This window comes from Lissotriton helveticus, chromosome 1_2 (assembly GCF_964261635.1).
Source record: "Lissotriton helveticus chromosome 1_2, aLisHel1.1, whole genome shotgun sequence".
In the NCBI taxonomy this organism is placed as follows: domain Eukaryota; kingdom Metazoa; phylum Chordata; class Amphibia; order Caudata; family Salamandridae; genus Lissotriton; species Lissotriton helveticus.
In genome coordinates, this window is record NC_136058.1 from 72471244 (window position 1) to 72485753 (window position 14510).

At 42.0% G+C, this 14510-nt stretch overlaps 1 protein-coding gene across 1 annotated transcript in view; it reads left to right on the forward strand.

Annotated features, from left to right (window-relative positions):
• Positions 1 to 14510, forward strand: part of RPE65 (retinoid isomerohydrolase RPE65) — a 148786-nt gene that overhangs the window by 39367 nt on the left and 94909 nt on the right. The window contains exon 5 of the mRNA XM_078673423.1: positions 12890 to 13037. Within this exon, the coding sequence (XP_078529549.1) occupies positions 12890 to 13037 (148 nt within the window). The remainder of the gene's footprint in view (positions 1 to 12889; positions 13038 to 14510) is intronic.

The following is a 14510-nucleotide window of genomic DNA, read 5'->3' on the forward strand; positions in this document are numbered from 1 at the left end:
TGTGGAGAAACCAGAAACCCTTCCTTTTAGAGGCCTGTTTAGCAAGGTCATTCTGCATTTCACAGAGAAAAAGCCCTAATTAAAAAGGTCACAAATGTCAACATGACAGCCTCCTTCCATTGTTTACAAGGAAACTAAAGATAACACCTCAGCGGGACTCGAGCCAGACTCTGCAGCTGTCCTAGCCCCCAGCTTCTGCTCACTAAGAAGTTTGTCAAAGACAAAAGGCCTTCTGGATTCCTTCTAACCTGCAATAATTCACTCTATTTAAAACACATGTTATATATATTACTCCTGTTAGGGGCTATAATTTATTTCTATACTTATATTATTAAAACATTTACTGTGAATAATTCGCAGAACATAATAACACACATACCAGTTTTTAGAACAAATGCTTGTTTGCAATGGTACTCATTTCATCAACCTTAAATAGATGAAGGTCTCAGTTAGGTCCAGCCAAAGTTAAAAACCTTCAACCCTGATATTAAACTCAAACCTCTGCACCAGGCACATTGGCTCACTGAGCCATTAAACGCAACCCCAAATGGGAACAACCTGCAAATTTGTGTTTTATACCTAAATGTATGCATTTACTGAAGCCTAAAGCACTTTAAAGCTATTTTAAATGGCAAAAATACTGTTTTAAATGGTCTATTTTACCCAAATTCGACTTTGATGTTTGGGGCACTTAAAAATATATATCCTATACTTGTGATACATATTAATCATCCTCAGAATGTTCTTTACAAATTACAGAGATTTTTAATCAGACATATCTCATGTAAATCTTTAGAAAAATGAGTTTTGTTCCTCCTGCGCTAAGTGAAATTCCATATGCTAATGTTCTCATTATGCGGTATAGCAAAACTTAAATTAAATTTTAATGCTAGGGGGTCATAGTATGAGCATTAAGCTTCATGAATAGTAAAAAACGAATTTTGTAGCACTTATTTTTAATAATTATTTTTTATAATTTAATAATTATTTTTAATAAACCCAATCATTTTTGCTAATTTCACATATAAAAGCAAGCTGCAACCCTTGCCTATCATTTTAGACGCATTCATTTATAAGCCTAAGCACAGAAGCCTAACTTTAAACATGACAAAATGTTTGCGTCATTTTTTTCTTTCTAAAAAGGACAATTTTATTTAGCAACAGACCCAAGAATATGCTTACAAAATGTTGCTTAATAGACTGAAAACATCAAGAAAAACCACGAACAGACATTGAGCTCATTTCAGACATAAACAGAAAGGGGTCAAACACTCAGAACACACAATACAGCGCGCTTTAGCCATGCATTTCGTGAATAGCGCCATCGCTATGTACTTACAGAAGTTGCACTAATGGGAAACCCACATAGACATTTAAACACACATTTAACCCACAAATCAATACTCAGGACAGAAACCAAGGACAGCCCACATACTGTACTTAAACCAAACCATTTGTAAATACTAGTTGTAAGTCATATTTACAAGAAACGCTTCTCAATTGTGTTTCAAAAGACTGCAAAAACAGCCCAACAGACTGATGTATGTCCAAGAAGTGAAAATACACTCAATTCACTGGCTTTGGCTAGCAGAACACCCCAGAAAATCGCTCTGCATATCTTCCTTCATAACATTGCGCAGAACAAAGGATCCTTATATGTATTATGTCATATTTTAATTCCCTGGGGATACAAAATCACCAAGGAAGAAATATGTTTGTAAATCTAAACCTATTTAGATATTCCCTCTAGGGAAGCCGGCTAATTTACTTCACATCACACTATGGTACCTTCCAAAAAAGCAACACATTTTTCCATGTGAGCTTACAAACAGGCATGCCAAAAATACTGCGGAATACGCAAGTATTATAATCAAAGTGGTGCTTAAGGTACTTTTCGTACGTACACCGTTCAACTAAACCAAATGGAGAAATATCTCCTCATTACCTGCCTACACAAATTGCAATTCGCATATCCAAACCTATACAAATCAAAAGTTGGCCAACACAAATTCCAAAGTTCCAAAGCTACATTCCCAAATTTTCTAAGACCAGGCATCTTATAGCTCACTAATCTAGCTTCAAACTTCAAGGGGTTATCAAAAACGATATACTCGCAAATGTACAAGCCCCTCGGCTTTGGTAATTGCAATGACCAAATCAAAGACCCAAAGAACCAAAAACTAAGGACTCAAAGAACCAAAAACTAAGGACTCAAAGAACCAAAAACTAAGGACTCAAAGAACCAAAGAACCAAAGAACAAAGGACTGGGAGCGACCCACTTATACTTAACTCTTACTTTTACTAATCAAAAGGTTATCCAAATTCTAACTGTCAAGTTCTACATGACCTAACGGTCTTTTTTAGAATACTCACGCCAAAAAGGTTCTCAGTCAGGAGTGACATCATGTGGAGGATCAAAATCAGGAAGATCAGAAATATACTGGGCTGCAGAATCGAAGAATCTCCAGAATCCCTGTGCACAGAGTACCTCCTTAGTAGAATCCTGTTCTGTCCTCCTCAGTAGATTTCAGTCCTCTGACAAGATCACTCCCACAGAAAGTCACTTCTTTGATGAAGCCCACGTTGGCCGCGCCATTTGAAGAACTGTAATCTTCATTCTCAGGGAATACTTACTAATAAAAAAGAACTTGGCATAGAAGCTGAAAATATGAAAAGACATCTTCATTAAATGTAATAAGTGAGGCCACGTCACACAGAAGCCGTAGCAACTGAATGAGGCAGTCTGAGGAGTACAGAAAGCAGAAAGCAGAGGCCTTATATATGCTTTTAGGGTTACAAAACTCAGCATAAAAGAAAGGGGCAGTCCTAGCTTTTGCAAGCATGCAAAAAATGCCTAACATGGACATGCAAGGTCTGCCAAACGACAAACCCATTTTACAGTTGTCCGGCCCATAATCAATCATTGAACAAACCCAACATTCTTCTTTAGACAAGCCGGGCAAACCCATAATAAAAGGACCACAACCCATATCATAAACAGACCATAAAAGAAGGAACAGAAAGAGATAGAAGTAGGATAAGGGGTGTGTGTGTGTATACCAAACTCTACAATGTCCTGTGCTTTGATCCTCAATCTTGATCAGCTAAAGGGCAGGAACTGGTTTAACAAGGTCAGCTTCAGGCAACAGGGTCAGTTCACTCAGGTCAAACAGGAGTCAGCATGAACTCGAGCTAAGGTGTACATGTCCTTAAAAGACTTGTTCAGCCACAATCATTGGCCTGTGTGAGGGCAACCACAAAATGGCTGCCATACACAAAATGGAACCCACGGGTTCAGAATTCACAGAACCTCACTAGTTGCGCTGTTGGTTTGTGTTAGGGAGGTGCCTCCGGAGGTGCACAAATTACCTGCGCTGATTTTACTACTTGCCAAGTGCAAGGTTACGATGAGATGGGGATGCCGTGCTATGCCACTTGTGTCTGACTGGCTCAAAGATGCAGCATACTATCAGAACAACTTGCTGCCTTTTGGGAACGAATGCCCTCTCGCCCTAAAGATATTTGGGGACCCCTTGAATTATACCTAAGGGCTTGAATGGTCACAGCAGAACAGTGACCTGAAATTGCAGATCCTGCACCTTTGTCATCTGCAGATAATACCTAATCCTTACTATGCCCTAAACTGTCCTCTGGCCAATGAATTCCCTACACCAATGCATGATACATAACTGTGTGATATCCCTCCTCACCTGCGTATACTTTAATATGTATCTACTGAGTGACCGCGTTCTAATGTTCCTTGTTCCCCCTTCCTTGATTTCTTTTTCTATTAACAGCAGAATATGGACTGCAGTACCGATTCTAAATGGATAATTGCTTTTGTATTATTGGCTTTACTGAACCTTGTGATCGCTGTGATGTTTAGTTTGAGATGGTGTTGAGAGTTCAGGCTGGCCTCTAAATGTTTTCTGGAAGGGGACTTTCAAGTACAGCCGAATGTCATCAGCATATGGGTGAAACATTATGTTCGAGGCATGTGAGCTGTAGATCACATGCTGCGCATAGCTCGCCATCTAATGTTGGGTCCGGATGTTTGCTCTTTGTTTTTGTTCGAAGAAGTCTTTCCAGTCACGAGGTAGGTAACTCCTCCTTACGATGATAGTGCACATGGGCATCGGCTCCATCGTTAGATTGTTTTTTTTCCACCTTCGGGTTCGGATGTGTATTGCTGCGCTCCGGTTTGGCACTGTTTCTTGGACCCCTTCGATGTGCAATCCACTACCCTTGAAGGGATTGTTATCGATTGCGGTTCCCCATTCTTCGCGTATCGTCTCAATTCCACTAACTACGATCGGAAAACTCATGGTGGGCTGTCGGGCGCTAGCAGTTGATGAAACGGACTCCATTCAAGTTCATCCCCGGGTGTCGTGCTAAGTTTCCACGCACCGACTTGCACGAAGTATGCAACCACCTGCCTATCCCCGTAACACGACGAGAAAGACTGCGACGCGTACCGATCGTTTAGATTGAAGAAGACGCTTTGTGACTGTCACGAGATGCAACACCAAAGTGGCTCCGCACCAGTCACCTTCGGCGAAGATTCCGACACAGTACATCATGCTCGAGGAGCTGAGGAAAAGGAAGAACATATCTCTGTGTCTGAAGCCGACTCTGACATAAAAGAGGAGGAGCAAGTCAATCCGGGTCAGCATACTGTGACTAAACAAATCCCCTGGCTGCCACAAAAAGCAAAGAAAAAGGCTCTGGTCCTTCCAAAGTCGGCACTGACAAAAAGTTTCCAACGCCCCGCCTTCGGGCCCGGCTCCGAAACACAAGGACAAGCCTTCCGGCTTGAGCCGGCCGCATATCAGTGCCAAACCGACACATTTGGCACTGAAATTGAAACATGTCCTCGTAACAATTCCACCATTACAGAAGAATCCTCCTTCCGCACTGAAGGGCTCGGAGCCGAAACCTTCGATGCAGAAACCGGCGAGTACGGAGAAAGACACTCCATCTAAAGAGCCTCGGCCCGATGCTCCGCCTTCAGATCCAAAGCAGAAAAAACTGGTTATAAACCCTGATACAGAACCTATCCATGCCACCCTTCCAAAGAAACATAAAATAGACTAGCCAGAGGATTACCACATTCCTCTCAAGAGGAAAAGTGTGGGTACAAACCTTCTCCCTCTTACATTCCACCTCCTTCTCCCACTGATTCCAATTTACTTATCACACCCTCAAATTCACCACCTCAACCACTATTACCTGACCCACAGGATGATGGGGATGGGGATGAGGATGAGGATAGGCCACAGAATATTGACCCTTGGGAGGATTATCACACTGACCCACATACAGATAATGACCATGATCTGTATCCCTCCAGATCCTCCCCACCTGCTGATTACATTGGATATATTGAGCTTCTTAACAGGGCTGCTCAGTATCAAGGGGTGGAACTCCATAAAGAGATGTTAAAAGAGGATTTCCTCTTTAAGACCCTTAGTTCCTCTCAAACAGCCACTCATACACTGCTAATGCTTAAAGGCATGTTAAAACACACCTATGAGATATTTAAAGATACAGTGAGGGCAATAATTATTACACCTAGTGTGGGGAAAAAATATAAGCCGGCCTCTACTGACTCCGCTTATATTAGAAGTCAGTCGCCCTTAGACTCTCTTTTGGTTTCCAACACTCGCAAGAGAGCTAACTCGCAGACCACAGGTGAGGCTCCTCCTCCCAATAAGGAGTCTAAGCTCATTGATGCCTCTGGCAAAAGATTGGCTTCACAAGCAGCCAGTCATTGGCGCATTGCCAATGCTCAAGTTTTGCTGGCTCGCTACGATAAGGCTCATTACGGTGAGTTGGAAAAACTCATGCAATTTCTGCCTGATGAACACAAGACTAAGGTTAATGACCTTATCCAAGAAGGTAAACTCATCACCAATACCTCTATCAGGTATGCCCTATAAACAGCAGACACCACAGCCCGCGCAGTAAATACTAGTGTACTCTTATGCAGGCATGCTTGGTTGAGAATCTCAGGATTCAAGCCTGAGGTGCAAACCTCCATTCTCAACCAACCATTTGATAAGGAACATCTCTATGGCCCAGCGGTTGATACCTCGCTGGAGAAAATGAAGAAAGACCAGGAAGAGGCAAAGTCCATGGGGGCTTTGCAGTTATCTACCAATAGGGGTTCCGTTTGCCGCTCCTTTTACAGGGGTGTTTCCAAAAATGTATCCATCGAAAATCCCTCCTGCTCTTACAAGGGAAATAACCAATCCCTCTCATCAAGAGGTTATTTCAGAGGAGGTTTTAGAGGAAACAACGACAAGGGAAGATGTAGAGGCAACTCCACAGGCACTTCCCCCACAAAAAACATGACTTCCTTCCGTAACCCACCGATCATTCCACTCCTGTCGGGGGACGTCTCTCTCAATTCCTACCTGTCTGGAATTTAATCACCTCAGGCAAGTGGGTACTACAAATTATCCAATATGGTTACCTCCTGGAGCTTACAGACACTCCCCCAAATATTCTTCCAAGATAACATGCAATGTCACAAGAGCATCTTGCCCTTCTAAGGCAAGAGGTTCTCTCTCTGTTGGAAAAACACGCTGTAGAGCCAGCCCCATTACAATACCAGGGGACTGGGGTATACTCCTTAATTCCCTAATTACTTGTTAATTCTCAAAAAGGATGGCTCTCTCAGGCCTATACTAGACCTCAGAGAACTAAATCTATACATTCAGTTGCACCACATTCACATGGTCACACTCCAACAAGTGCTCCCACTCTTTCAGCAAGGCGACTTTCTGTCCACTCTGGACTGCAAGGACGCCTATTTCCATATTCCCATTCATTCTACTCACTGCAAATACCTCAGGTTTGTGGTAGACAGCCAACATTATCAATTCAAGGTTCTCCCATTCGGAGTAACTACCACACCCAGGGTTTTCACAAAATGCCTGGCAGTAGTCACTGCTCATCTAAGGAGACAGCACATCTAAGTCTTCCCTTACCTAGATGACTGGCTCATAAAAGCCAGCTCGCAGCAAAGCTGCCTACGCATACTAGAAAAACAGTGCAACTGCTTCATGACCTTGGGTTCACTGTAAATTTCACCAAGTCTCATCTCCAATCGTCCAACATACAAGTATATCTAGGAGCCACAACAGACACTCGGAAAGCTCTTGCGTGTCCCAACCCAGTCAGAATCCACAACATGCTGACTCTAATCTCTCCGTTTCAGCCCCAACACTCATTACCCGCTCAAATGTTCATGCAATTGCTAGGAATGATGGCGTCTTGCATTGTAATCGTTCCTTACGCAAGACTCCAAATGCGCCCCCTCCAGGAGTGCTTAGCACGTCAGTGGAACCAGGCTCAGGGTGTTCATATCAGATCTAGTGTTGGTGGACGGCCGCACCCATCACTCTGTGTAATGGTGTAATACATGAAACCTTTCAGCCGGGCAGCCCTTCATCAAGCCACTTCCACAGATAGTGCTAACAGCAGACGCATCGCTCACTGGTTGGGGAGCTCATCTATAAAAGCATACCATTCAGGGCATGTGGACTCTGCAACAAAAGCAACTCCACATAAACCATCTCGAGCTGCTAGCAATTTGTCTAGTGCTCAAAGCGTTTCAACTTCATCTAGTAGAAAAAACTGTCCTAATTTGCACAGACAACATGACAGCAATGTACTACATACAAAAACAAGGGGGGGAAACACTCTCTCCAGCTGTCACAATTAGCTCAGAACATCTGGAAATGGGCCATAACCCACAAAATGTATCTTGTTGCAGAACAACTTCTAGGAGTAAACAACTAGATTGCAGATCTGATCAGTTGTCAGATCCACTAATGGGAACTCCACCCTCAGGTTCTGTTCTCATTCTTTCAAATGTGGGGCTCCCCAGAGATAGATCTGTTCTCCACACATCTAAAAGCAAAATGCCAAAACTGTGCATCCAGGTATCCACACCCATTGTCCAAGGGCAATGCACTATGGATGAACAGGGATATTTGCTTACGCTTTTCCGCCTCTCCCACTCATTCCATTAGTGGTTCAGAAGCTCAGACAGTAGTCCCTGACACTAATCCCAGTTGCCCCCACATGGGCCCATCAATCCTGGTTCACAATCAAAAGTTACACCTTAATCCCAATCTCCTCACTTAGAATCGTGGAGGGATAAGGCATTCAGATCCCAGTCATCTCAACCTTGTGATCTGGCATCTGAAATCTTAGATTTCGGCTATCTCAGTCTACCTCCAGACTGCATGAATGTCATCAAAGAGGCTCGACACCCTACTGCAAGAGCATGCTTTGCAGCACAATTGAAGCGGTTTGTGATATACTGTAGTAACAATCAAATCAATCCGCTGTTCAATTCAGTCCAAAAAATCATTTGCTATCTGTTAGATCTACAGCGTTCTAATTTAGCGTCCACATCCATACGCTTACATCTTGCTGCAATAGCTGCATATCTGCAGAACAGATATCATCTGTCTCTTTTTAGAGTACCTGCTAATAAAGCATTTATGGAAGGACTTAAAAGAGTCATTCCCCCAAAACTTCCACTTGCTCCAGTATGGAACCTCAACATCGTCCTTATCAGACTCATGGGTTCACCTTTTGAGCCATTGCACAGGTGTGAACTACAATTTCTTACTTGGAAGGTAGCTTTCCTCATAGCCATCACATCTCTGAGGAGAGTCGGTGAGCTTCAGGCACTAACCATAGAAGAACCATTTTTACAAACACACCAAAACAAAGTGGTTCTTAGGACTAACCCCAAATTCCTACCTAAAGTAATTTCTGCCTTTCATTTCAACAGATCTGTTGAGTTGCTGTGTTCTCCCCTCAACCAGATGATTCTGTGGCAGAAATGTTCTCTTCACACCCTACATGTGAAAAGAGCATTACTATACTACATTGAAAGGACAAAACCTTTCCGTAAGACCAAGCAACTCTCTGTTGCTTTTGCTCCTCCACATAAAGGCAAACCTATATCAAAATCAGGTATTGCACGGTGGATAGTCAAATGCATTCAAACATGCTACCTTAAAGCAAAACGCACATTGACAATTCCCCCTTGCACGCACTCCACTCGCAAACTCGCGGCGTCTATGGCATTTTTAGGAAATATACCCATAGATGACATCTGCAAAGCTGCAACATGGTCTACACCACACACATTTACAAAACACTATTGTGTAGATGTGTTAGTTAGACAGTAAGCTAGTGTGGGCCAAGCAGTTTTACGTACACTATTTCAGACAGCTGCAACAGCTACACGTTAGCCACCGCTCTGGGAGTTATTGCTATATAGTCTATGCAGAGCATGTGATCTACAGCTCACATCCCTCAAACGGAAAATGCTACTTACGACAGTATGCATCTGTTCTTGGCATTTAGAGCTGTAGATTCCCATGCGCCCATCCGCCTATCCGGATACCTGTACCTGTTGCAGAGCTATCTTACTTAGATACAATCTACATAGACATCTCTCTTTACTACTCTTACTAACTTCACCATCACCCTCTACGGCAAAACAATCTGACAATGGAGCCGATGCCCATGTGCACTATCACCGAAAGGGGGAGTCACCTACCTTGTGACTGGAAAGACTTCTTCAAACAAAAACAAAGTGCAAACATTCGGACCAAACACTAGATGGCGAGCTATATACAGCATGTGAATCTACAGCTCTACATGCGAATAACAGATGCATACTGTGGTAAGTAGCATTTTCCTTTCAATTGTTTCCATAGCGAGTTGAGGGGTTCCAGGAAAAGACTGAAGAGCACTGGCTAGCAAATGGAACCCTGTGGAACTTTTTGGCAAGGGGGTGAGGGAATGGAAAGAGAGTGTGGCAGCTTTATTTGCTGAGAGCGATTATCCAGATAGGAGTAAAACCAGTTCAAAACTGTTCCAAGATACCCATACGATCGTTCAGAATTTTCAGGAACTTTCAAATGTTGCCTAAAGTTCAAGAAAATGAACTGACATGATCTAGTTTGTCTCATAGGCAGAGTGCATCATTCACTATGTGCATCATTGCCATTTCATTGCTGCACAAGGATCTGAATCCCGCCTTTAGATTATCGAGAAGCACGTTTGCTTCCATTCGGGTCTTTAGTTTCTGTGCTAATCATCATCCAATAAAGTTTAATATGAGGGGGAGATTTGATACTAGAAGGAATTTAAGATCCTCCATGTCTGCCCCTGTTTTATTTTTAGCAGCATAGATACCTAACTGGGCGCTGGCCACTATCCCATGCAACAACAAAGTATTGATTGCATTAATTAGTTATAGAGCGAAACATGTACTTATGCCTTTTACAACTTTCAATGGTGTAGAGTCTGTAAAATAAGAGGAGGGCTTCATCTTTTAGACTGTGTTTATCAGGTTGTGGTCTGTTTGAAGGAAGACCACCTTGTAATGGATATACAAATTAGGTATTCTGAGTGAGCCCATATTATTGATGAACAGTGATAGCTCCATGTTCTCTGTTTTCGCATTGAAGGAAAGTGAGCGTTTCTCACGTTTCTCTTGTGAGTCGGATATAGCAGGAGTCAACTGGGATTGTGGATTTTTTTTTATTTACACTGCCAGTTTCCAGGTGTGATTTTTAACTTTGTTGCTCTTTCTCCTGAGAAAGGTTTCTTTTCATTTAGGATACTTTTTTCTAGGGCTTCCATCTCAATTAAATACATTCCAGCTTCTATTGAGAGGGTTTTGGATGCCAAAATTCTGTCTGACGCTCTCAGCAATATCCTCTCCTTCAGTGGTTCTTCAGAAAACCACTAGGATTCAGTAGAGCCAGGCAATCAGCAACCTCTACCATGATTGACTTGTAGTTTAGTTTTCTAGGATGGAATTTGCATCAGGCCAGTGGGGTCCTGTGTGAGAATGAAATCTGGGTTCCAAGGACAGCCAGGTTGCTGTCTTTAAAGTCACTTACCCAGATATTTATTTTTTAATTTGCCGGAAAGTTGAAACCTTGGTACAACATACTATAAATGATATAATGTAGAGGTCCGACGAGTTTACTGGTATAGAGGTCGGACTCTCTACACAGCCTGTTTCAATATTATGAGTTCTATAACAGCTTTCTATTCATGGGAGAGTGACATGCAAAATTGATTTACATCATTGTTTTGTAGAAAGAAAGATGCTTGTGCAATTGCCTTGACGCTTGACACCCCTTTCCCCACCCCAATGCATTTTAAAGTCACCTACAAAGATTATTTTTCTAGTTGAATTGATTCTTTCACATCTACTTTCTATCACCTGTTCTACGGAGAGAACAATTTCTATTGGGGGCAGATAGATAATGTGGAAAATTGTTGGTTTGGCATTTAATGTTTGTACTTTGACTGACAGGCGTGGGGAGGATGAATATTGTTTGTTTTCAAGCTTTTGCATTTTATATAGGATCTATGAATGATTGTGATGCCTCCACCTAACTTTCCTAACTGTGTAGGCAGCTGACTGCATACCCTGAGGGCACCAGGAGGTTGAGAACAAGATGGGACGTATCTGCAAGCCATGTTCCTGTTTGGAATAGGGTATTAGAATGCATCATATCTGCTATTGCAATCCTGTGTTTGGCTGCATATCTGCAATTTTGAAGGCTGCATCTGAACTAGGAGTGCTCAACTTTAGGTATAGGTGTTGGGTGAGGGGAACCTGCATGCGACTGCGGGAATTCCCTTTATTTCTGTTCTATCAAAAGGTTGAACTATCTTACATCGTGATGGAGGTAATTGCAGAGAAATCTTTAGCACTAGTCGAGAGATTGGATATGGTTTATTATGTGATCAGATTGTTGATGTTAGTTTCCAATAGTGATCGTGTGCATTTTCGGTCAAGGTTCTGTATTGTCAATTCAGACATAGGTATGTTTGGAATGCTGGAATTTGGAGACTAGGTTTATTTTCCATTGCTTCCATTATAAGACTCATGACTATTGCAGGATGACTCCAAAATTAGCACCACACTTATCAGCACAGATTGCCTTTATCTGCAAATTTGCTTTTCATAGCATTTTTCAGCAGAAATTTACAATTTGAATGTCTCTCTACATCTCATACAACAAATGATATTACTGAGGTAATTCTACTATTGATGGGAATATTGTTCCATACACTGGGACCATGGATGGAGATGACTTTTCTGGGTTTCTTGTCTTTTGAAGTTTATTTCCAGTCTGGTAATGTCTTGGCTTCTGGTGTAGGGTTGCTGGGGAAATTTGCAATCTAAAATCATATTTTCTATGTTTCAAACACAGTGAACAAGTATACCCTTAACATCCGCTGCCCGTATATGTATAGTTGTGCAGGTGATCCACAAGCATATAATTGTCTTGCCACTGTGATGTTATGGTAGTTTTGGAAATGAAAGCACATGTCCGTTACCAGAACATTCTTGGTTGGGTCTTTCCAGCAGACTGTATCTCTGCAGTGGTAAAAATATCTATTGGATATATGTAAGAAACATATGAAAAAGATTTATTTCCTTGCATTGGCAATAATATTTTTCTTGTAAGTCAGAATCATCATCTGCGTTTAATAAATCATATCCAATATATTATATTGTTTCAGTTAAACATTTTTTTCACTTTACTCATTGTTAACAATTGCTGTGGAATTATTTCTTAAAGGTGTGCCACTCAAAATTTGCTAAAACTCTTGACTTTGGACCTGTTCTCAGTGTTAGCATACTTTTTAAGCTTGCAATATTTGTGCCTACGACATTTACAATTTTGCGACATGTTATTGGTACAGCCCAGAAATTAGAAGGAGTACAATTCACAAGCGAAGAATAACAAAACCCAAATAAATGTCTACCTTGTAATGGCTTTTGCACAATGTATCACTCATAAATTCACTTCTTTTATTTTCTAGGTGGATCTTTGCAACTATGTTTCAATCAATGGAGTAACAGCCCATCCTCACATCGAAAGTGATGGCACTGTTTACAACATCGGCAACTGCTTCGGAAAACATTTGTCATTTGCATACAACATTGTGAAAATACCACCGCTCCAAGAAGGTCTGTTAACAAAAATATACTTTTGGCAACTGTTTATTGTTGTGCTTAAACACAAATATGAAAATAAGTTTAATTTACGAATGAAGTTTAAGTCTCACGTAAATGATTGCTCACTGCAGCATAGGAAACAAGCATTGGCATGCTAAACGGTTTGGGGTGTACTTTTCCTAATGGCCTCAACCAACAATTCAAAAGTTCCACTCGTTTCTTGAACAATAGATATGGAAAAAATACTACCCCCTGCCCCTTAGAAGTAAAGGCCACTGTCTAGTACATATTTAGCATTAATAATTGTAACGAGTGCGGTGTTAATAGGCCATTAGGAAAAATACAGGGAAACATCGGTTGTCTCTAACTTTTTACACTTGTGGCATGGTGTCATAAAGGGTTTTGTTATGTGTGCACGGTTCTGAGACAGTTTTGACAGCATTTATAGGGGAGTTTTCCATTCTCACTGTTGAACCTGGCCCTTTTTGTAGGGTTATCCTCAAACGTTCTGCCTTCCTCCTGTGTTTTTTTCTGACTGTTTTTGATGGCGTTAGGACTCTGAGCGCTTTGCCACTGCTAATCCGTGCTAAAGTGCATGTGCTCTCGCCTTTAATCTTGATAGGACTGGCTAACACCCGTTTGGCATATTTAATTTACCTGTAAGTCCCTTGTACAGTGGTATCCCATATACCCAGGGCCTGTAAATTGTGTGAATGCTACTAGTGGGCCTGCAGCGCTGTTTGTGCCACCCATAGAAGTAGGCTTCCAGCCCTGTCTCAGGGCTCCCACTGCAGTGCCTGCATGCACAGTTTACTGCCACGTTGACTTGGCCTTTGAATTTACTTGCAAAACCTTAAACTCACCTTTTACTACATATAGGGCACCCCTAAGGCAGCCTCTAGGTACCCCTATGGGAAGAGTGCTGTGTAGGTAAAAGATAGGATATGTGCATATATTGTGTGGCATGTCCTGGTAGTGACAAACACCCTATTTCTTTTTTCACTACAGTGAGTGCTGCTCCTCTCATACGTTAGCATTGGGAATTCACTTATATGAATGTATGTGGTAATTTCTGATCTAAAACGAGGAGTGTTGCCATGTTTGGCATGTTTGGGAAAGTGGTGCTAAATCCTGCTTATTGGTGTAGGTGGACCTTTCATTACTTTTTTAGAAATTCCACTTTTAGAATGTGGTCATTTCTACATGCGTATGACTCCAATCCACGTCTAGCGCATAGTGAGAGCTATGCTTTGTGCATACTTTCCAGACAGCCATCACACAGGAAGTGTTGAGTGTAACAGGGTTGCATCTGCTTTCATCTGCATACTGAACGGTCTTCCTGGGCTGGGAGAGAGGGATGTGAGGCACACTTAAATTTGTATAGGCTGGGCCCTGCCTGCACACAAAGGGCTTGTTTACCCCTACTGATGTCTGGAGCCAGGGCTGGGATCGAATGGGGGTGTTGTGCACTTCTAAGATTGCTTT